Here is a 22,598-nt window from a genome sequence, read left to right on the forward strand (position 1 = left end):
TCACGAGTCAGTGCGCGAGAATTACGGAAGTCGGAACTTCTCTGGTGTTTTCATTCCTAACCTTTCAGAGCGGAAGTTACAAATCATTCATTTTACCATCGGAATCAAAACCAAATGGCAAACGACAATTCAGCGCCAGGTAGTATTCCTCTCAGGGTTTTGATTTTACAATTATACGCATATCTGTGCGAAAGTCAATGATTTGTTTATGATTATGATTGTCAGTTTGAAAAAAATATTGATTTTGTAGTTGTCCTTTGGCTTCTGTGACCCAAATTCTTGCTACTGTTGCACTTCATCACGATAGGCCCTATTTCCATACGTTTAGAATATTTGAAAAGAATCGGATTATATTGTTTGAATTTCCATTTCACATTTAATCTTCCTTTTCAATTGAAATATATAGAACTCTGATTAACAGAAATAACACAGTCAAACCTTGTTATCTCGAACACGAAAGGATTCGACTTAAAAAGGTAAATTACAAAATAGTTGGACTTTTTACGCTTTTCAGTGATTGAGATTGAAATTCTCTATACACTTGTTCAAAGTATACAAATATATAATATCTCAATTGAGGTGACTGTGATGATATATTTAGAGGTTCACTCTGCTCGTCTTTGCCTTTTTAAGATGCCTTGTGGAAAAAAAAAACATTCAAAAGAATATTCAGTAGATGAGTTTTAAAAAAAATGAATTTTCTACTGGTTGTCAAGAGCCGAGGGGATTTTGTGCAAGCTTGCAATATTTGCTTGTGCTTATTAAATAAAATGCAACATACTTGCAATTGCATCAATCATATTTGACTACAACATGGCATTTTGGTCTTCTAAACACTTACACTACTGGCGTGCAACAAATTCTTGCCGAGTACCATTTCTTGTCAGACGCCAGTACATTGTGACGTCATTTTCATATATAATTTTATGTGTTGATAAAATGATGTCACAATGTACTGGCGAGAAATGGTACTCGCCACTCGGTGAGAACTGGTCGCACGCCAGTATTTGCAAGGTAAAATATCAAATGTGCATATATGTGGTGTATTGACATTTCATAAATTTGAAAAAATAGACACCAATGGATTTTTGGCATCTTTAAGATCTATTTTTGGTAGTGCTGAAACGAATGTTCGAATATTTGCGAATGAATAGTAAATTTCTAATATTCGGATGTATATTTAGCATTCGAATATTCGATCACATGTTAAACACCCATATCAAGCACTGTAAACTATGCAGCATCGTGTTATTTCATTTTACTCGGAACGAAAGTAAATATAAAGCCATATATGACTGCCATGCTTGGTAGAGTCTATTACTTAACCCAGTAATAGACTCTTCCGCCATGCGTGTTTACCTTGAAAGTAAAAGCAGGGTTTAGATCGAACGGAGACAAACATTCTGGATTTTTCAATTCATGTCAGACGCTGAAGAAAAAAAAATTGCTTAACTGGTTGAACGAGTGTGAGCTACGGAGAGTTAATATAGAAAGGTACATCCAAAGCTTTTTTTAAAAGATACTTCGATATAATTTGTTTTTTTTTAAATAAACAGAACATTTCCGGAGTTATGAGCGTTATCAGTTTTCTGTTTAATACTATATCAAACATGGCGGAAATATTTGGACTGACTTACGAAGTTACGTATCGGTCTCATCAGAGACATAAATAACATTAACCAGGAGTCAGGACTGCAGTAAATTATTAAAGAAGTAATAACTCTTTTGATTGTAGTTGATGAAATTTTTTTAAAAATCGTTATATTATTATTTGCTTAAAAATTAAATGCGCACCCAATATATTCAATAGATACTCATGCATTAAGTGTCAACTTCGAACTGACATGTTTAAGCAGTCTACACATACACCCACTTAGTATTTACAAACTATCATATATGCTTAATACATTGTCTATGACGTCTACGAATATTCGAATACGAATCGAATAGCACTCACGAATATTCGAATACTGATTTATGGTATTCGTTTCAGCACTAATTTTTGGCATGTATAAGCATCTTCTATCACGGATTGTTAACTTGTTGCAGGTACTTCATTTTTTCCATATTTCCATGCAAAAAAATTTCTGTGAAAATGGGGTTTTTTTATTTCAGAGTGATTTTTTGGATCTTCATTTTTCCATTCCTTCGTAATTTTTAATGTATTATTATATTTAGTTACATTTCAATCTCTTGGCCAGTTAGCAGGTATAAAGAATGCAGTACCAATAACTAAAATCTGCTGATACTGGAAATGAGAAATCAATCAGTATCATGGCATATATGCTGCATTGCACAGTTACAATTCACGTTCAGCTTTTACTATACCCAAAATAATTACTAAGAGTCTTGTACATAATGTGGACTAAATTAAATTAAATATATCTAACACATGCAGATTTGGGGGCCTAAACCTTTGTGCTGCAATTTTGTGTCATTATGTTCTGACCAAATGATCTTACAATACTATGAGAGAATGAATAATCAGCAGTAAAAAGAAATGAAATATTAGGGTTTACACTATTAAGTTTCAGTTGCATTTAAAAATTGTACTGATTGAGCCAATTAACGAGGTAAAGGAACCCAGAGTTTTTTTTTGTTTTTTTTTAAATCACTGGTCAATCAAGTGAACCATTGATTTTTTTAAATTTACAGGTCTGAACAAATATTCTCAGGTCCATATTTGACTTTCAAATAATAAAAACAAAATAAAATTAAACCAAAAATACCTGACAAGTTTATATTTATTAATAGAGAAAATTTCTCTAAATCTCGATCCGCTCTTTAACCTTATTAATTGATAAAAATTATCATAATGATTTCTATTTTATGTGCGTGATGCACAGTTGAGGATGTTTGATCAAGTCACTTGCATTTGATAAGACCATTATCCATGAATTTAGGTAATTTCAAAAAACTGAATTTAACTAAACCAAGGAAAATCAGTACATGTATAACCAAATCAAAAGAACTAGCATACCAATGTTCTTGAAGTGCAATACAATGTATCTAATAACATATTGTATACCGGTAGATACAATCATTTGCCACAAATTTATATATATATATATATATATATATATATATATATATATATATATATATATATATATATATATATATATATATATATATATATATATATATATATATATATATATATATATATATATATATATATATATATCCTTTAAAATGTTATTTTCAGTTAATCCAAAAAAAATTAATGCCCATGAATATTTGTAAAACCAAAGTATATAGTATGCTATGCTAGAAATTGCTATTATTTCTGACATTTTAATATCTTTTTTTAGATATATTAATATTGTCTGAATTTAGACATCTTCTTTCTTTTTGTCTTCAGGAAGAAAAAATGGTAATACACTTTTCTTTGTTAACATTCTAGGCTTTTCAAGAGTTTCAGCTTAATTAACTGTTGAAATAATAACCTATTTTGCCTTCTCTTTTTCTTTTCTTCATAGATTATGAAGCTTTAATTTCATTTATTTGTTTTAATTGTTAAGTTGTAAAGACAGCATCTCTCTCTCTCTCTCTCTCTCTCTCTCTCTCTCTCTCTCTCTCTCTCTCTCTCTCTCTCTCTTTATATACTGATCGATATATACAATTATTATCTTGATCATAAGCTGATCTTGAAAAAAACAAAACAAGGTACACTTACAAACCTTCTCTTGCAGTGTCATTTTGGGTCAACTGATTTTTGAAAAATTAAACCAATCCAAAGAATAATCATTTAGCTCCCTATTTAATTTCAAAATAAGTCAGCTTATTCTCAAGATAGAACCATTTTAACAAGAGCTTGAACTTTGGGTAGTTGTGTCAAACATCATTATGATGTAAGCCTGTCTATTTCATTGCTGGCCATTCAGCCAAGGCTCTTTGAAATCAACAAGATTTGTCTGGCTTTAGAACTAAGATTACACAAACAGTGTATACTGTATAAGCAGAAATATTTGTTTAGAATTTAATTTCGTTATTTTCTTTGGCAGTTTAAATCAACGAAATTAAATCCATGACGAATTTTTAACCAAGGTATTAACAAATAAGTCGATACAATATACACTTAAAAAATAACGATGTGACAAAATTAAACGCCAACAAAATTTTATTTGGTTCAGAAACAACAAAATTTTAACCCAACAAAAACATGTGCTTCTACAGTATTTCACTTGAAACCAGCATCATTTTAAACTTGTTTTGACAAAAGAAAAAGATAGTTTTAAGTCCTACTGAAAGTCCAGGGTCTTGTTAAAATTGTTCTAATCTGGTGTGTATGCAATTTTTAAAACTGTTATGCTGTATACTTGTATATAATTACATGTATATATATCAATATATATCACAACATTCAACATTTGGGACTCACTGTCAGACAGTGGTGCTTGATACTGATGTACATGTTATGCTGATCAAAAGCAAGACTTAATTAATTAACTAAGTAATCAGATTATTAGCATCATTTATAGTATTACATTTATTATATTACTACATTTAAGACATCTTTTCATGGCATGATGCAGGTTTATAAGGTTAAAACAGAATGCACAGAGAGGACGTGTAAGAGGATTGAGTACTAAGTACATGTACTTGTATTCCTATAATAAGAACATCAGAAGGGAAAGTGGTCTGGTCACAAATTTTAAAAAAGTGCATCAAAATGTGACAAACTGTTGTATATTGATTTCATTACAAATTTAATAGTGCTATTTCTATTCAAAGATAGAGAATGAGGGACAGTTCAAATTTAAAATGATTGGTAATTATATATTACTAATCAGTTTCAGTTGTCAATTAAGTAATTTTTTTACTTAGTAAGTGATGCACAATTTAAATTACGGTAGATAAGCACTAAAATATTTGAAAATCCATGTTCTGATGGCTTAAGAAAAATAAATTGAAATCTCTTACTTTTATGGGAGACAAATTTGAGTGTTTTGAGACTTAGATTTGCATTAGACATACATGTATTGTCAACAAAACAACTTGCACTTTGTAAGTTTTATGGGGCAGTGTGACAGTAATTACCTAGTGTATCATCAAACATTGCAAAAATACTATTTTTACTATTTTAATTCACTACTATAATAACTATAATCATTGGTTTTTCAAAGGTGTAAGTGTATTGTTTTTGTTCTTGTGGTTTTGTTTTAAAGTCTGATCATAAGCATTTGTTTACTTATTAGCATTGAAATATGGGACCTATAGCAAAACTCATGTTCATAATGAATACTGTAAACTGGGTCATATCGTATTTGCCTTCTACTTTGGTATGTAGTTTTACAAACTTTTTGTTTCTTCCCCCAACAGTGTCGGCCAGCGGGTTGCGACTCAGTGGGGAACCACTACAGATCATCAGGGCCACAACCAAGGAAGAAGAGGAGAAGACGCTACACGTCTTTGAACTCGATGAAGAGAAACTGGAGAAAGTCCTCCTGGATCCCAGGATTCAGGAGAAGAAAGTGGTGGTTGTGTCTGTGGCCGGTGCCTTCAGGAAGGGCAAGTCATTCCTGCTGGATTTCTTCCTGAGATATCTTAGTGCAGAGGTATGAAATTGAGCCATTCAATTTGGGTCACAAAGGTTGTTATTTAATGTATACACTGCATGTTTAAAATTTGAAAAAAAAAACTAAACTCTAGTTAACACATTGCTTTGTTTATTTTTATTTTTTTCTTCGGTGAAATGCAGTACCAAAGTTATAAAACGACTCTTTGGATGTTTTAGGTGGATTATCTACAGTTTTTTATTGAGAAATAAAACAGAACTCTGTATTCTCTGTTTTCAGTTTCTATTTGCTTTTCTTTCAGGGACAGCCTGATTGGCTAGGTGATGATGACTCCCCTTTGGAAGGGTTCACCTGGAGAGGGGGGTCGGAGCGAGAGACGACAGGAATCTTGCTCTGGAGTGAACCATTTATCTGCAAAACTCCTTCAGGGGAAGAGGTAATTTTTTTTTGTAATAAGAAGTGATATTTGCTGAAGGAACAATATGATGATAGATTTATTGTTATTATGTGTAAGATAGGTTAGTCAATTACAAAGAATACAAGATATATTGCTGCATTGGTTAAAAATACTGTGACTTCCAGTTTACATCTTTCTACAATTATTTGCATTGATGTCAATTGTTGTAACTCACTCATTGATTGATTTTTGCCAGCTTGTGTTGTATTAATATTAGAAACAATATATAGCAGAAATGTATTAGCATAAAGTCCTTCCAATTTTGTTTTTACCAAAGAAATACAAGCATACATATATCATATGTGCATCTTCTAAACAGTAAATATACCATGTGTATTTCAGTACTTTCAGTACCTTGATTTCATAATTTCACAGGTTGCTGTCCTGTTAATGGACACACAGGGAGCTTTTGACAGTGAGTCTACAGTCAGGGACTGTGCCACCATATTTGCTCTAAGTACCATGCTTAGTTCTGTTCAGGTTAGTCCTACTTTCTGAGATACTGTGCATTTTGTACACTTATAAAAGAAGATGCTTTAGAGTTGCCAAGTATACATTCTTTTGGCTGGATATAAGGCACATAATTTGTGCAACGTGTTAATTTATATATTATAATAAATGTTTTTCTACTATTTATAAGTACACAGACTTTAATTTTCCAAATGATTCGGTTTATTATTATTAATGATCTTGTATTCTACCAATCAACTGTATTATTGAATATTAACAGTCTATCCTCAATCCTAAAGCATTTGTCTTCATTAACAGGTCTTCAATCTGACTCATAACATCCAGGAAGATGACCTACAACACCTACAGGTATGTACTTACCTGTAGCTGGTCTGGTAGGCATGCTCTGTTAGTAAGGTATGGATGGAAGGGAATGCAGACACAGGCTTTACTTTACACAGGAGCTTACAACAAAGATCTTTTTTTAGAGTCTTGAAAAGATTCTCAGTGTGCGAAATTTTTAGCAATATCTTTCTTTTTTTTTCCATATTATTTCAATAGAACATACAGGTTTGAAATATGTCACGGTTTCTCAACATTGAGAACAGTTGATCATGATTGAGATATGATTTAACAATACATTACATGACAACTGAGATTAAGTTGTCTGAAATCAACAGTAGATATTATATTTGAATTATGGTCTTATTCCCTACCACTCAAACGAACATAAATAATTTATGGAAAAAAATAACAACACGTTTATAGATGCAGAAGCGCTCTCAGAAGTGCAGTTTAATAATTACATGTATACAAATCACATAAATCAATTTTCTTGTGTTCTTTTTTATCTACAAAAACAAAACAACACATCTTAGCAAAATATATATATTTTAAATAAAAACCAAACATTTATGACTATTTGTGAGGGCGGGTGGGTGGTGAAACTTCTGATTGCACCGAGAGAGAGAGCTTTCGAATGACTTAAATCTCAATTCTCTACTAAATCGTGCGTACCTTTATACGAGAATACCTGTAGAACAGGTTTTCTATAAATATAATGACCAATCAAATTGGTAGTCTTCATAACAAACACCAGGTAAACGTGTGTTGTGATACCTTCAGTAAATACATGTCAGAAATATTGTAAACTGCTTTGGTTTAATAAGTACTGTACATATTTAAACATGCATGTCAATAAGGAAAATGTAATGCCATTTTTGAAAGCTTTTCTAATTGATTCATAATTTTATTATGGATAACAATCTGATAGTTCAATCAAGGGCTCAGTTTGAAATGTTTGCATTGTAACAGAATTGATTGTATGTAATTACATTAATTGACAAAGGTTTAACATCACAGAAATAGCTTTTTGTAAATAATATGTAAAATAATTATCCAAATGATTTATGTAATATGAATGTTGGCCAGTACAAAAAAAAAGACCAACTGCATTATGTCATTTTTATGCTGACTTGATCCTGACACTGAAATTAATGTTTACATTAAACTTCCGGATGTTGTCAGCATTTGGGACAAAGACTGAATTAGCTGCAATAATGTAGCCCTCTCCGATTTTTTATATCTGATGTTTACTGGAGAGGGCTACAATTCCACAGGATCTCCGTAATGGTGCAAAATTAATTTTTTAATGCGGCTGACTTCGGTCTGAAAAGATCGATTTTTTATTTGACTTCCTTTAAATAAAATGATTTTTTAATTCAGGTTGAACAAATTTACCGTATATAAACCAAAACCAGATAAAACACATCAGCATGTTTACCAGTCGTCTTTTTCAGCAGCCATGACAGTTCTCGCGTGATTTTATGGGATGTACGCTTGGAGTTTTGATGGGCTTGATAACGTGAATGTCAGTGTAAATAATCTATCTTACCTCGTTATATCAATAAAACATCATTTAAGGAAATGGTATATAATGGAAAATTCATATTTACCGCGTAAACTATGTTTAAAATAGGGGAATTCCTATATTCAGTTCAAGATCCGCTCCTGAATTCTCATTGGCTGTCCAAAAATAAAACCGGTCAAGGTCAGTAAACATGGCGGACAAATTCAACTTTCGTTGTTGACATACACGAAAAATAACCGATATATGGACTATACTTGATATTTTTGGATTAATTTATGCCATAGACATCTACAACTTTTGAGTTCAGGTAAGAAATGCAAATGTTATTGTCATTTATAAACGATATGAGACGAAATCGTTGCGGGAGTGAATCACTCCCGCACTTGCACCATTACGGAGATCCTATGGAGTTGTAGCCCTCTCCCAAAAAAAAAAAAAAAAAAAAAAAAAAAAAAATCGGGAGAGGGCTACATTATTGCAGCTAAGACTGAATATTTAAAGAGGAATTGAGGAAATGTTTTAAATATTTCAGAAATATTTAAAGAATTCTTTTTAGCATTCCCTTTAGCTTACCTGAACTAAAATTTTAAGTGAGCTTTTCTGATCACATGTATGTCAGTGTGTTAACTCTAATTATAATATTATTCACAGTCTCCCAAAAAAGTTAACCTATATCAAAGCATTCTGGAATGTTTAAGAAGATCAAGGTGCCCTTCCGTGATGTAAAAATAAATGAATTAGTAAAAAAGTGGAGTCTGAGAGAAATCTTCTTCTATTTTAACAATCTGCAAGTTATATAAAAAATATTAATGAACCAAGCTTTCTCATATAGAGCAGATTTGAGTTTGGCCAATATTCAGGAAAGAGGTCCCATGTGTGTTTCGGCATCAAATGCTTATTTTTGGATTTCGTCGATCCTATAACACAACAGGCCGTGGAGACAAATTGAATACAAAACATTAGCGTTGATGATAGATAAATAATTTGTCGACATGTTCTGGTGTGTTATAGGACCAATGATAATTATCCAAAAATAAGCATTCATTATAGATTTATATTCATGTATATTTTTATAAAATATTTGTGTATTGTGGCTTTGAAGTCATTATATACTCTCTTTATCAGGGATATGAATAATAGATGGAACACCCATGTAACACAGTATTTAGATTGCTTCCAACGCTAAAAACATAGTGCAAGAAACTTTGACATCAAAAGTGCTTTTTATTGACAAATAGATATGATTTAACAATTATTTTGCATAGTTACATATCATTTGGTTATGTAGGTTTGAATATCTCATTTGATCTTCCAATAATAAATCTATTTAAAATGCGTGTTTATTTGTGTTCATACGCTGTGATCAGGTTTGGCCTGGTATTGAAAGTTGAATGTCACAGATTTCCAATTCAAACATAAGGGGAAATACACACTGATCAAAGTTCATAAAAAAAGAGAAATTTATGTGTAGATAAATCATTTAAAAATCTATGGAAGAACATGGATGTTACAACTTCTGACATTACTATTGAAATAGTAATTTTTGTGGGAATGAAAATTTGTCGATTACCATGATTACCAACCCAAATAATATTTGTGGGGATTTGACATTATTTCAAATATAGCTAGAATAACATACAATCATATCAAAATTTTGTTTATGATTGAATTTTGTTGATGATATTTTTGATAATTGGAAGGAATTCTCATTTTCAACTAGAGTACAAGTTGGAAATAATGTATAGTTGGTAATATGTGAGTTATGTGGCTGGTGGGCCTGTGGTCTTTTATTCCAATCATTGAGTTTAATCTGTCCATTCTTTATGTACATGTAAATGATTATAACTTATAAGTTTTAATGGACACTGACTTTTCTTTAATTTCAATATTGATTGATCCTTCTTTCCCATTAAAAAAGTGATTAATTAAGCAGTTCATTTTGTGCTGTCAACTTCTTTATGTAGATTTTTATTTATTTCTAGCTCTTCACAGAATATGGAAGGTTAGCATTAGAAGACAATGACAATGTGTCCAAACCATTCCAGGTAAATACATAGACATGTGTGGAATACTTAGTCTGTGTTATTTTTTTTATTTCTATTTCACAGTTTTGAATTCGTACAAATATTTTCTGTTACTAAAACAGTATAAGGCAAGCAGAAGAGAGCAGAAAATTGGTTAGAATTTTTTTTTTTTTTTTTTATTTGAAGTTGAACAATCAAATACATTTGTATACAATAAAGTGATTATAACAGCTTTGAGAAAATTTACTTCAAAACAAATTTTTTACCTTGGAAGAGAGAGAGAGAGAGAGGGGAGAGAGAGAGAGAGAACTGGTTGTTGAACATGAGTTAGAAATTGATTTGTAGTTTTATATCATCTCTATACAGTCAGAGTCTGCTATAATTGTTCAGTCAAGTCTATTAAGAAGAAAAATTGGTTAGAATTTACATAAACATTAATTAGCATGTAATCATACCAGGAAATAAGCTTTTGTCTACAAAGTCTAATGGATATCCCATTAAATCAATATAATTTCCTGTATGCTCATGGTGTGAGGAAGGGAATCCATGTTCAATTATTCTGAATGATGGATCTTGGGTCCTTTGATCAAAAATGTTTTGGTCTTCTTTTTTTTCTAATAGTCTTTTATATCAGGAAGCATCAGATTTTTTTTAATGACAGAAATGAAGGATGTATTTTGTTACACTATGGATTTTGAAGCTTTTAGGAATTTATCAAATTAGAACTCTGTAATTTGTAATTAGATTTATTTATGAAAGACAAGGAATATCACATTCTTTAAAAAAAAGTTTGTTTTCAAAGAAGAAACATGACCAAAGAGTGAATTGAAAATCTGATGACACTGTTTTTCATCTGAATATCTGAGGGAAAAATTTACATTATGTCACCACCATTTCCAAAGAGAGTTATCATAAATGAAATATTTTCCAGTTTGAACACCATTTTTTGTGGATATCACTGTTATTGATTTGTGTATGTTTATCAAAATGTGACAACATTTTTTTGTCAATAGGAGAATGTAATGTTGACAAATTTATGTACACTCAAAACTGAATTTTACTTAAAATCCAGGAAAATTGGAGCACAAAAATGTTAATGAACCACAGTATTCTACGTATTGAATTAGAAAGTAAAATATTTTATAAATGAAATCGGCATGTAAATTTGAACATAAGTTGATTAAGTTCTATCAAAGAAGCTGTCGTCATTAACTGAGTTATTTCCCCTGTTGTTTCAGTGTCTGATGTTCCTGGTCAGGGACTGGAGTTTCCCGTACGAATCTCCGTATGGAGTCGCAGGAGGGAGAAAAGTCCTGGAAAAGAGACTGCAGGTAAACTGGAGCACTAGCTGATTAAAATACTTCATTTTCTACTATTGATAGGTTTGATGTTTTTCTTCCCAATTTGATGCAGTTATGAGTAAGGCTATCATATTATAATTACTGTATACAGGGAAATATTTGCATCTGTTTTATTTTCGCCCCTTTCGTCCTCCTTGTCTATGGGCGAATTTATAACTAGGCGAAATGTATTGGCTCAAATTATATCCTTTTAAACAACTGCGTCTGGGCGAATTCAAGATGGAGCGAAAGTATTTGCATATTCAGAAGGGTGAAAATAACCCTCATACAGTATGCGATTCAATGTTCAAAGATATTGCTGTCACATAGTTTCATTAATTTCAACACACTTATTTTACATGCATCTTCCAAATTATCAGACATGAATAATGTTATTTAGCTTGATAAACAACTTTTATTTTAACGTTTGTTGTACCAAGAACTCAACACTGGATTTTTTATTTCCATATTGTTTGTATAGATATCTGATAAACAGCACCAAGAACTCAAACAAATAAGACAGCACATTCGTTCCTGTTTTGAAGAAATCAGCTGTTTCCTGTTGCCCCACCCTGGGTTAAATGTGGCCACAAATCCCCACTTTGAGGGAAAATTAAAAGGTTAGTTTTTTTCACTGCTTTACAGCTAGTTTACAGATTCCATGAGATACAAGAAGGGATTTTAATATATCATAACAAATGGAAAATGCTGTGGATTGTGGGGGCCAACTTTTTGGGGTTGTCAAATTTACGAGTTGATTGGGACTTGATTTGGGGGGGGGGGGGGGGGTTGTATGATTTTAAAATAAAAATTCTGTGTTTTATAATTTGTTGAGGATTTCAATTTGGAAAACCGTGAAAAAATGACCCATTACAAATTATAATGAGCCCACGTTAAACTTTACCAATGATAACATTTCCTGGTTGATATCTTAATGGAATGTAAACAAATCTTTCAGATATTGAGCGTGAGTTTAAGGACCAGCTGAGGGTGCTGATCCCTCTGTTGTTGGATCCTGATAATCTGATCGTGAAGGAGATCAACGGAAGCAAGGTCACCTGTCGAGATCTGATGGAGTATTTCAAAGTAAGTGACCAATTTGTTACTGTAAACATATTATACTTGGGGTGTATGATATTTGATGGAAATCAGTTTTTGAACAAGTTGGCGTGGATTTGAATTAGCACATTTCTGAATGTGACCATTCTTATACATGTACGCATGACATTTAGTGATGTACTTTATTTAGTGGAAGCCGCATTCCTCCAAAAGCGTTAAATAGAATACACAGCCAAATGTAGTATGTTTGAAGTACTTCAACATAAAGATGTTACTGACCATTTAGATTAGAACATTCCCTGGAGGTTTTCATTAAGTTAACACTGGCGCAAAGAATATTTTATTTGCCACTTTCTTTTGCGATTTACCTGTGTTTAATATTTTAGCCTATGTAAAAGATAATCATGAACAAAAATGAAGGACTGCCAGAAGTGTTAAATACATGTACAATGAACCTCGCAAAATTTTTAGGCAAATAATTTATTTTTAGTGCTTTTATTTGATATTTAATTGAATTTGTAACACTCAATATGATTCGCCAAGAATATTTTTATTATTTGCTTAAATGGGTAGATCTTTTATATATGGTATTGCATATGTTACAGTATGTAACTGTTAATTGTACTAGCAATAAAGTGCTAATTGTGTAATGAAAAAGAAGATAATAACACCTTTAGAGATTGTATTATCTTTTGACAATCAAATGTTGTAATAATTTGTTAGAATAGAAAAATGAAGCGTAACATTAATTGATTATTACATGTATGTTTAATCAGTGGTTTGGTTTGGCTTCCACAGGCATATATCAAAATATACCAAGGAGAGGAGTTACCAGAGCCCAAGTCCATGTTACAGGTATTGTAATCATTGAGACAAATTCATATTACAGGTATTGTAATTTTTAAGACAAAGTCCATATTACAGGTAATGTAATCATTAAGACAAAGTCAATGTTACAGGTATTGTAATCATTGAGACAAAGTGCATGTTACAGGTATTGTAATCATTGGGACAAAGTCCATGTTACAGGTATTGTAATCATTGAGACAAAGTCCAATTACAGGTATTGTAATCGTTAAGGCAAATGCCATATTACAGGTATTGTAATCATTGAGACAAAGTCCATGTTACAGGTATTGTAATCGTTAAGACAAAGTCCATGTTACAGGTACATGTATTGTAATCATTAAGACAAAGTCCATGTTATAGGTAGTGTAATCATTGAGACAAAGTCATTGTTACAGGTAGTATAATCATCATGACAAACTCCATATTACAGGTATTGTAATCATTAAGACAAAGTCCATGTTACAGGTAGTGTAATCATTGAGAAAAAGTCCATGTTACAGGTAATGTAATCATTGAGACAAAGTCCATGTTACAGGGAGTGTAAATTTTAGAGACAAAGTAAATTTTAAGGAAATACATAATCACTAAACTTAAGTTTAAATTTGAATTATGAATTTAAGAGAATCTACAGAGTTGTAACTACATTCAGATACATGTATAACTCTAATTAATTGTTGATATTCCAATAATTACTTCATGCATCACAAAACACATGTACAATGTGACTCAAGAAATTTACTTTATAATTGGTTATTTTTCTTCACCCTGATAGGCCACAGCAGAAGCTAATAATTTGGCAGCAGTGACAACAGCAAAGTCAGATTATTCCAAGAGAATGGAGACAGTGAGTTGACCGAACCTAGGCCTATAGCTTAAATGTGCATACATGTGCAAAATTTCTATTCTCATTATATCAAATATAAGATTATCAAATTATTCTTACCGAAATTAATAGAATTTTCTGATTAACTTTATCCAGTATAATTTTTTAGCCATCATAATAAGTCTGTCAATTGAAACAGACTTATTATTATTAGGTTGAACATTGAACATTTTTAGCAAAGATTGAAATTGGGAATAATTTTATCTAGTTGATAATCCTTTTAGAGGTGCTTTGGTTAAATATTTTTTTTTTATGAAGGTGTGTGGAGGTGACAAGCCATATCTACATCCAGACCGTCTGGAAGAGGACCATCTTCGGTGTAAACAGAGTTCCATCGATGTCTTCAAATCAACGCGCAAAATGGGAGGTGCGGAATTCAGCAAACAGTACTTGGAACGGCTCGAAGCAGAAATTGACGAGCAGTACGAAAACTTTAAAAAGCACAACGATGGCAAAAACATTTTCAGCTCGGCCCGAACGCCGGCAGTTTTATTTACGGTCATGACCTTCTGTTACGTCATGTCCGGTGTGTTTGGGATTGTGGGAATCGAGTCATTCGCCAATTTACTGAACTTGGTCCTGGGACTTTTCCTCATTCTTTTGGTGATGTGGATTTATGTGAGGTACAGTGGAGAACACGTGGGAGTAGGGCAGCAGATTGATCAGATCGCGGAGTTCATCTGGGATAAGGTTCGTCAGTTAATTTTCCAACTTTCAAATTTCTCTGGTTTGTACAAATACATGTATACAGAGTTTACCTATGTACTAGTATGTTCATATGGTTAAGCCTTCAGGCACAGGTCATGTTATTAGGCTTGGATAGTCTATTATATGTAAAGAAGATGTACCTGTGCATTATCTGGCTTGGATAGTTTATTATATGTAAAGTATATGTATCTGTACATCATCTACATGTGTTTAGCTGAAAGGGTTTGTGCACTTTTCATAATGTTTTTCCTCTATTATAACATGTTTGTGAAGATAGTCTCAAACTCACACTGTAAAAAGTGCAGTTACATGAGAAAGTTTTTGTGTAAATGCAATTAAGTAGGAAGGGAGGAGACATTGTAATTTATATTATTAATGTGGATGTTTTTATATAATTGCAGGGCCTTAGTCAGGTGTACATGCAGATGATGCAGAAAGGCGTCCAGCAAGCTTTAAAACATCAGACAACACAACAAAAGACGAGGCCGAAAACAGACTAGACACTGTCTGTAGACGGTTGTGTCATCCTGCAACGGAATGTACAGCATTTCCACAATATCCAACGAGACTCCGACCAAATGGCTTCATCCTGATTCCTCCTCCCCCTCAAAAACTGCAGATTTTCCCTCTGTTTCATACGTAATTTAAAGACAAATTACATGTATTTCTTTTATTTTCTAAGCTTCATATTTAGTAAATTTAGTCAATCAAAAAAAGATTTAATGAGAATATGAAAGCCTATTGATTTTAGGTTATTATGGTACCATATTTCTCTCATTTCACTTAAATTTTCTTTCAGATTTAATTCATTTGTTTGATTTTACTTAAAATTAGGCTACAAAGATGTTATTGAAACATATTTTGATTGTTTTAAGACCTTTATTTGAAAAATTTTAAACCTTTTTTTTTCCTTTTTCATGAAATTTATCTTATTTTTTGAGAGGTACTCATTTTTTACGATAGGTACAAAAACTCAGGTTTCAATATTTAACATACATAAAATTAAATATTCATTCACAAAAAAATTGGAGGTTTACAATGTTGTTACCTTGTATTTCTACTACTAAAATGTTTTGGTGAATTTTTGTATTGCAATTTACATATACAGGTATGGGGAATGAAATTTTTTAATGCATATAAAAATTATTTTTGTAATGGATGCAAGAGTTAATGTAAATATAGATGTTTTTATATTAAATTTCTTTTGGACAGATTTGTAAGGTTGAAAAAAAAAACAAACTTTAAAACTTATTATTTCTTTCTTTTTGAACATTTGTTAAGTTGGAAGTACTAGTATGTGTTCAAATGTGAAAATAGAAATTACAAAGATGTTTTCTGTTAGCTTTTGGTGCAAAGAGCCTTTAAGCATCGTAAGTGCTTGTTTTTGTTTGTGCCAAGATATGTCAAGTGATTCCAGAGAATTTGTTATTTTAAATATTGAATTTGTGCATAGGTTTCACTTGCTTACTGTAAATTCCTTATTTTACGCGAGTACTTTATTCCGCGATCCCGCTGTTTTGTATCAAATCGCGAGAATATAAAATTGCAAACGCGGAACATTAATCCATATTTCCTTTAGTTCCCAACTCTAAGAAAATAAAGACGAGATTCTAACATCTGCGACAGGCGCTTCTCCCGATTTTACACGGATATAAATTACTCATGTTTAATTAGGAATTTACAGTACTTACAAATGTCCTTTATGACAAATGTCAGAATTGTAGTCTGGTTTTTCTGTATCCATGTTAAGTTGATGGTGTTTGGTCAATATTTTTTTTTTTTCATGAAGTTTTCATGCAAGACGTATGTTCATACATGTCATACTGAACTTGTTATTTCGCACCGATCATAGCATGTAATTTTTAAGAACATTTGTTATAGTTTTGTAAACGAAACTTTTAAATTATTAATTTATTTATGATGTACATTTTCGTGTACAAAAATTGTAGTAGTCACTTTTTCTGTTATAAGGTACTGCAGTCATATGGATATTGTAATTATTAAAAGGAAAAGGAAAATGCTGAGTGCATGGGCAAGCTAGCAATAGTATTTAACTGTAAATGTGCAATTGGCAACTTTTTAATCCATGCCAGTTGTGAACACTATATTTGATGCATTCACCTGTATCAAGTACATGTATTTGATTACTCTTGTAAAAAATGTAGTCTAACAGTAATTCAGGGATGCTGGTATGACACAAAAACATCTCAGTTTGATCAAAACAGATAGATTACCGGTAGTAAAATAAGAGCCACCCAAGCTATAAATGGAACTTTCACACTATTTATCAATTATTGACTCTAGTTGTTTCTTATTCTCTTTTTTCCATTGATTTTCTGTGACAACAGTATTTCTGATAATTATGTAATATTAAGTAATTCATTTTTTGTTCTTGTGTTGTGCCCAACTGCAAGTACTCTCTAAAAAAAAATGGATTATAGTTACTAGTACTGACTATCAGAGCAGTAGTACTAATGTACTATGTACTGTAATATGAACCGTGATTATCTGGGCGTAATCAGTGTTACACTACACTTTCTGCCATGACAGAAGTGTGAAGGGATTTTTTTTTGTGCTTAAATTAGAACTATTAGGGAATTGATTTCCATCTAACGATAAGCAAAGTGCTTAATTAATTTAGACCCGTCAAAATCGAGATTATAATGTTGATCTTCTCACAATGAGTTGTGGTGCCATTTTTTTTGTTTTTGTTTTTGTTTTTTTTTTTTTTTTGTAGCTTAAAAATTCAACCACCTAGTGCTTGAATTGAAATTGGAAAAACGTTGCTTGATTTTACGAACAAATTATTTTCTGGCGTTATTTGCACTTGCTATTACATGTAATACACAATTTTGCAGTGAGAAACATAACACTGTTAGATATCAGATTAAACATGTAGACTGTAATAAGCCGCCTATACATCACGCAAGAATGCGACAGATCACGATTTTGCACTGTTATTCACATGTATATGATGACAAGTGTTTACTGTGAAATTGTTACAGAGGTGCAGGGTGGGAAATGTTTTATACACGGCTATGTATGGCTCTATTAATTACCGTAACTGTGTTATTTGTTAGGTTACTTCATTTTCTGTGGATGACCATATATTTATACATGTTGAATACTGGGTAATATTGTGTTTTGCAATTTAACGAAATTGAAAGCTCAGTTTGTTTTCTTGAAGAATTACAGGTAACATAAACATGGAAGAAAAAATGGCATAGAGAAAGGTGAATGCTTGTTTCATTTTTGTGTAATATGAACTGTTTAATACAGTCTGTGTACCGTATTTAAACATAGGAAAAGAACTTAAAAAATTATTTGATTAAAATTAATTTTAACCACATGTTAAGTTTCATGTTATGAAAATTTCTTTGGCATACAACACTAAAACCAAAAACGTTTTTTGAAATACAATGTATTCTTTAAATAATATATAGATTGTTACGTTAGAATTGATAATAGCAATTTTGGGGTTTTTTTGTCATCTAAAGTATAACACCCCATTACCTTTTTTTTTTTTGTTAATGGCTTCAAATATTTTATGTAAAGTTTTTCAATCATCTGAAGGCTCATTTTGAAATATCAAAAAAGAAATTCTGGCATCCTCTACTGCCCAGTATTATAATAATAAACTTAGGCCAGTATGGATATGATTTGTCTTTACTGTATTTGGAGAGAACCTTATCAGGTTTTTGAGCTGGATGGATTTAGTACTGTCAGTGAATGAAATGGTATTTCTCAATGATTTAATTTTTTCCTACCAGAAATTAAAATTGCAATGGGATTAAAGCTGAAACTTATCACTTATACTTCTACTGTATAAGCTAGTTGAAAGATATGAGCTGAGGCTAATATAATTTAAGATTTGCTTAATTATGCAAAGATTATTGCTAGTCTACTTTGACTTGTGAATGAATGTTGATTTTGACAAATATTTACCACATTACATTTAGGAGTACATGTGTGAATTGTTGCCATTTGTATGTAAGACTGTGTAGTGTCAACTGTCAATAATATCATTTGTTGTTGAATAAAAGTCATCATTTCCCCTGTATTTTGCCAAATTCTTTCTTTCTTTGCACAATGAATTTTCATACACTTTATTATGTGTAAGACAAAGGGAGATAATGAATATTCATACACATTATATGCGCTAGACGAGAGATAATTATATTTTCTCAGGGGTATATACCCCCAACTCAAGTCCATTGATTTACCATATTCTAGAGAGATACATGATATGCTTTGTAAAAAAAAGGTTTACTTTGAGGATGAAACTATTAAATGTTGATGCGAAGGAAAATAAATTTTAAAACATTGTAAAAAGAAAAAAAAACATATGGTTGACAAACTGTCAACCTGAATTTGATGTGATCGGAGAAAAAAAAAGTTTCATGAATATTCAACATTTATATTAAACCAGTCACTTATGAAAGAATATTTTCTTGCAATGGTCATCGAACAAGATACTGGCATGCGACAATTAGTTTGAGACGAAAAACCAACGCAAATACATGTACATGTAAGTTTCAAACAAACAAAAAATCACGTCTTTTTGACAAAATATGTCGGCACAATTATAACATTACAAGAGGATTTACACGGTGGTATTTATGCAATATGTATATAAGATGTATTAAAACGCATACATATATTCACACTTATTAAATTACTTCTGGATAAGATACTCAACACGATCCCCCCGAAAAAATTTCATTGTATTTAGAATTGTCTTACTGCTGGTTCGGGGGACCATTAAGGCCCATAAGCCTCTTAATTATCGACGAATACTTGCGTCCCACAATGCTACATTATTTGGTTCCGCTTCGAACACGATGAATGGCTCTGAAATTCATCTTCCACTGGAAAGAGTTCCAGCGTGGACGTGTTTATCAGTCTAGAGTAGTTTATCAGTCTAGAGTACTAATAACTAACAGCAATGGAGAATATTAAATAAATTGTTCCTGACTAACAAGAGTCGGGGAAGTATCATGTGAAATTAGAATCCTGATTACCAACGAAAATATGCCTTGGAGAGAAGAATTATGATGAAAATTAAGATGGCTCTGTGACCGATGGATAAGTGATCCGATTATTGACCGTTGACTCCATTTTTGTCTCTTGTAGCAAGCGACGTGAGAGAGAGAGAGAGAGAGAGAGAGAGAGAGAGAGAGAGAGAGAGAGCAAATATTTTAAGAACTATTACCCTTCATCATATTAATCAAAACGTGACCAGTTATTTGGTCATCTCTGAAAAATACCCAATCCTCTCCCATTGCCAACTCGATCTTTGCTTAAACTCTGGGTCAGTAGGTAGGGAAAGTAGAATTTTTTTCATTCAAAGTTGCGCTAAAAATTTCATATGAAAGCAAAATTATTTAAGACGGGATCTAGATCTGCAGGATAATAATCAATTGCGTCGGAAGCGAATTAAAAGTGGTGGGTGGGGATGGGGGTGGTAGATATCAGAAATCTTGACAAGCAAATGAAAAACGGGAATATGATTATGGTTATGTCAAACTTTGGAAAAAAAGGGGTTGTGTAACCCCCCCCCCCCTCCCCCCCCCTATTTGGATCTTACGCCTATGATAATTAATGTCTTGAATTGGACTTTTTTTTCGTCAATCAATCTCTCGGGAGAGACAAACAATTTTTTTTTCAAATAAGAGCCTTGTGAATAAAATTTTACTGATTACATTTTTAATGAATTCGAAAAGCAAGGAGTCAACCTATAAGATGCAGAGAAGAGAGGAGAGGGGAAGGTGGGGCTGAATGATGAATGTAAAATACTCCCTCCCTTCAGTAGTATTGCATACCAAACTACGTAATTATGTAGTTTACCAAAAAATTGATTATTGGGAATCAAAATTTGACACGTACACATCTTGATTCCCTATAATCGAAATTTTTGTGAAGGACACTATTCTCTCCCTTCACCTTCATCAGCCTCTATATATTTATGGTGCAGATGAAAGTGGTCATATATGTTGCGTGTATACATTTGTATTATCACATTGCAAATCATTGGTAGTAAAACAGATGTTAAATAACTGGGATCACAACGAGACAATTAATTATCACTAAGGGGTCCAATCACTCATAGAAATGCATCTTACGTTACCGTTCTGCAGTAGGAAGTATGCATGGATAAAAGGAATTTGTTTAATTAAAACATGATTGAACGATCCCAAACTGGACCACCCACAAGATGGAAACAAAAAATTCCGGATCCTTGCTGGGTAATTCATAGGCGTCGGAACGGAGAGGGGGAGGGGGCTACTTCTTTTTTTGCAAAGTTAGACATAACTACATACCGGTTTTGCATAAACATAAGTTTTTTTGAGTGAATCAATGTGGTCGCTTTTCAAAAAATGTCTGAATTTATAAGGTGATATTATATATGTAGTAGATTGTTTATTCGTGTATATTTATGTGTTTTCACATTTAACGTTATCACTGGCAATATTTATAAAATTTCATTATTAGGAGAAGACTATCTAAGTTATTTAGAACTTGTGTCTAATCCATTTGATTTAATCAATAAAATATGTTCAATTCAATTACTTATAAGTTTGTTTTTGTTTTTAATTTGCCTGTCAAGATTTCTGATAAGTCTAGCCCCAAACTTTCAATTTGCTTTGTCTCAGGACTATGTTTTAACCTTCGAAGGGACGATTGTCATCTCTCAACTTGAATCAGCTCGTGTGCCTGGAATTTAGAAAAAAAAATATTTATAGTTTTAATTATAATAATTAAGACACTAATTATTTCTAAAAATGTCATTTCCTTCCTCATTTTTCTTTTACGATACATATATTTTTTGTTTTCTAATTTGTGTTTGTTAAGGATTTGTCGGATTCTGTTGGATTGCGTGTAATAATAATGAAATTGAAAAATATATATAACATAAACATTTAAATTTTTTGCATTTATTAACATACTTGAATATGATAAGGACATACTGCATGTAAATTGACCTTATGTTATATAAGTTGTTTTTTTTTGGGTATTGTATTGTTCATTTGCTAAAATTCATATGAATTATAATATGTCGTATGTACATTATTATAAACATATTCCTAAACTCTAAACAAAAGCACATGTCACTACTAGTATTAACGTTATACAATATTATATACAATATAAGTAATATTAAGAATGTGGGTGGTGGAGGTAGGGGGCAAATTACTATATACAACTGAACCTGCATGCATGTCTAATAAGTTTTTATTATCGCTTTCTTGGATTAAATCAAATGTTTCCCTGAATATTCATCCTGGGTCCCAACGTATTATCTAACTGAGAAACTCATTTAATAAGATTTAAAGGAAAATTCTAAAGATCGAAAGGGGCACAAAATTTGTTGTGCACTAATTGATTCGATTAAATAAGAACATGCCGTCGACCACGGGGAAGCCTATAGTATACCT

General features: G+C 31.9%; 1 protein-coding gene across 2 annotated transcripts; it reads left to right on the forward strand.

The window, feature by feature from the left end:
* Nucleotides 1-39: 39 nt before the first annotated feature.
* On the forward strand, nt 40-18,066 carry LOC128176460 (atlastin-2-like). Of its 2 annotated transcripts, XM_052842828.1 has the most exons (14): nt 100-139; nt 3,365-3,376; nt 5,326-5,561; nt 5,824-5,958; nt 6,355-6,459; nt 6,748-6,798; nt 10,282-10,344; nt 11,562-11,654; nt 12,145-12,283; nt 12,622-12,749; nt 13,521-13,577; nt 14,344-14,415; nt 14,713-15,144; nt 15,564-18,066. In XM_052842828.1, the coding sequence occupies exons 1-14, from the start codon at nt 115-117 to the stop codon at nt 15,660-15,662; spliced, it is 1,647 nt and encodes a 548-aa protein (XP_052698788.1). In that variant the 5' UTR covers nt 100-114; the 3' UTR covers nt 15,663-18,066. The 2 variants fall into 2 exon arrangements, with proteins under 2 accessions (XP_052698789.1, XP_052698788.1); XM_052842829.1 differs by lacking the exon at nt 3,365-3,376 and having other exon boundaries at nt 40-139.
* The last annotated feature ends 4,532 nt before the right edge of the window (nt 18,067-22,598 follow it).

The sequence above is a fragment of the Crassostrea angulata genome, chromosome 3 (genome assembly GCF_025612915.1).
Source record: "Crassostrea angulata isolate pt1a10 chromosome 3, ASM2561291v2, whole genome shotgun sequence".
Classification (NCBI taxonomy): domain Eukaryota; kingdom Metazoa; phylum Mollusca; class Bivalvia; order Ostreida; family Ostreidae; genus Magallana; species Magallana angulata.

Bases quoted from the DNA above. Each gene is read 5' to 3' on its own strand.
- LOC128176460 (XM_052842828.1), top strand. From the start codon at position 115: ATGGCAAACGACAATTCAGCGCCAG. The intron at 5,959-6,354 runs GTAATTTTTTTT...ATAATTTCACAG, and splicing joins AAACTCCTTCAGGGGAAGAG to GTTGCTGTCCTGTTAATGGA. The intron at 6,799-10,281 runs GTATGTACTTAC...ATTTATTTCTAG, and splicing joins ATGACCTACAACACCTACAG to CTCTTCACAGAATATGGAAG.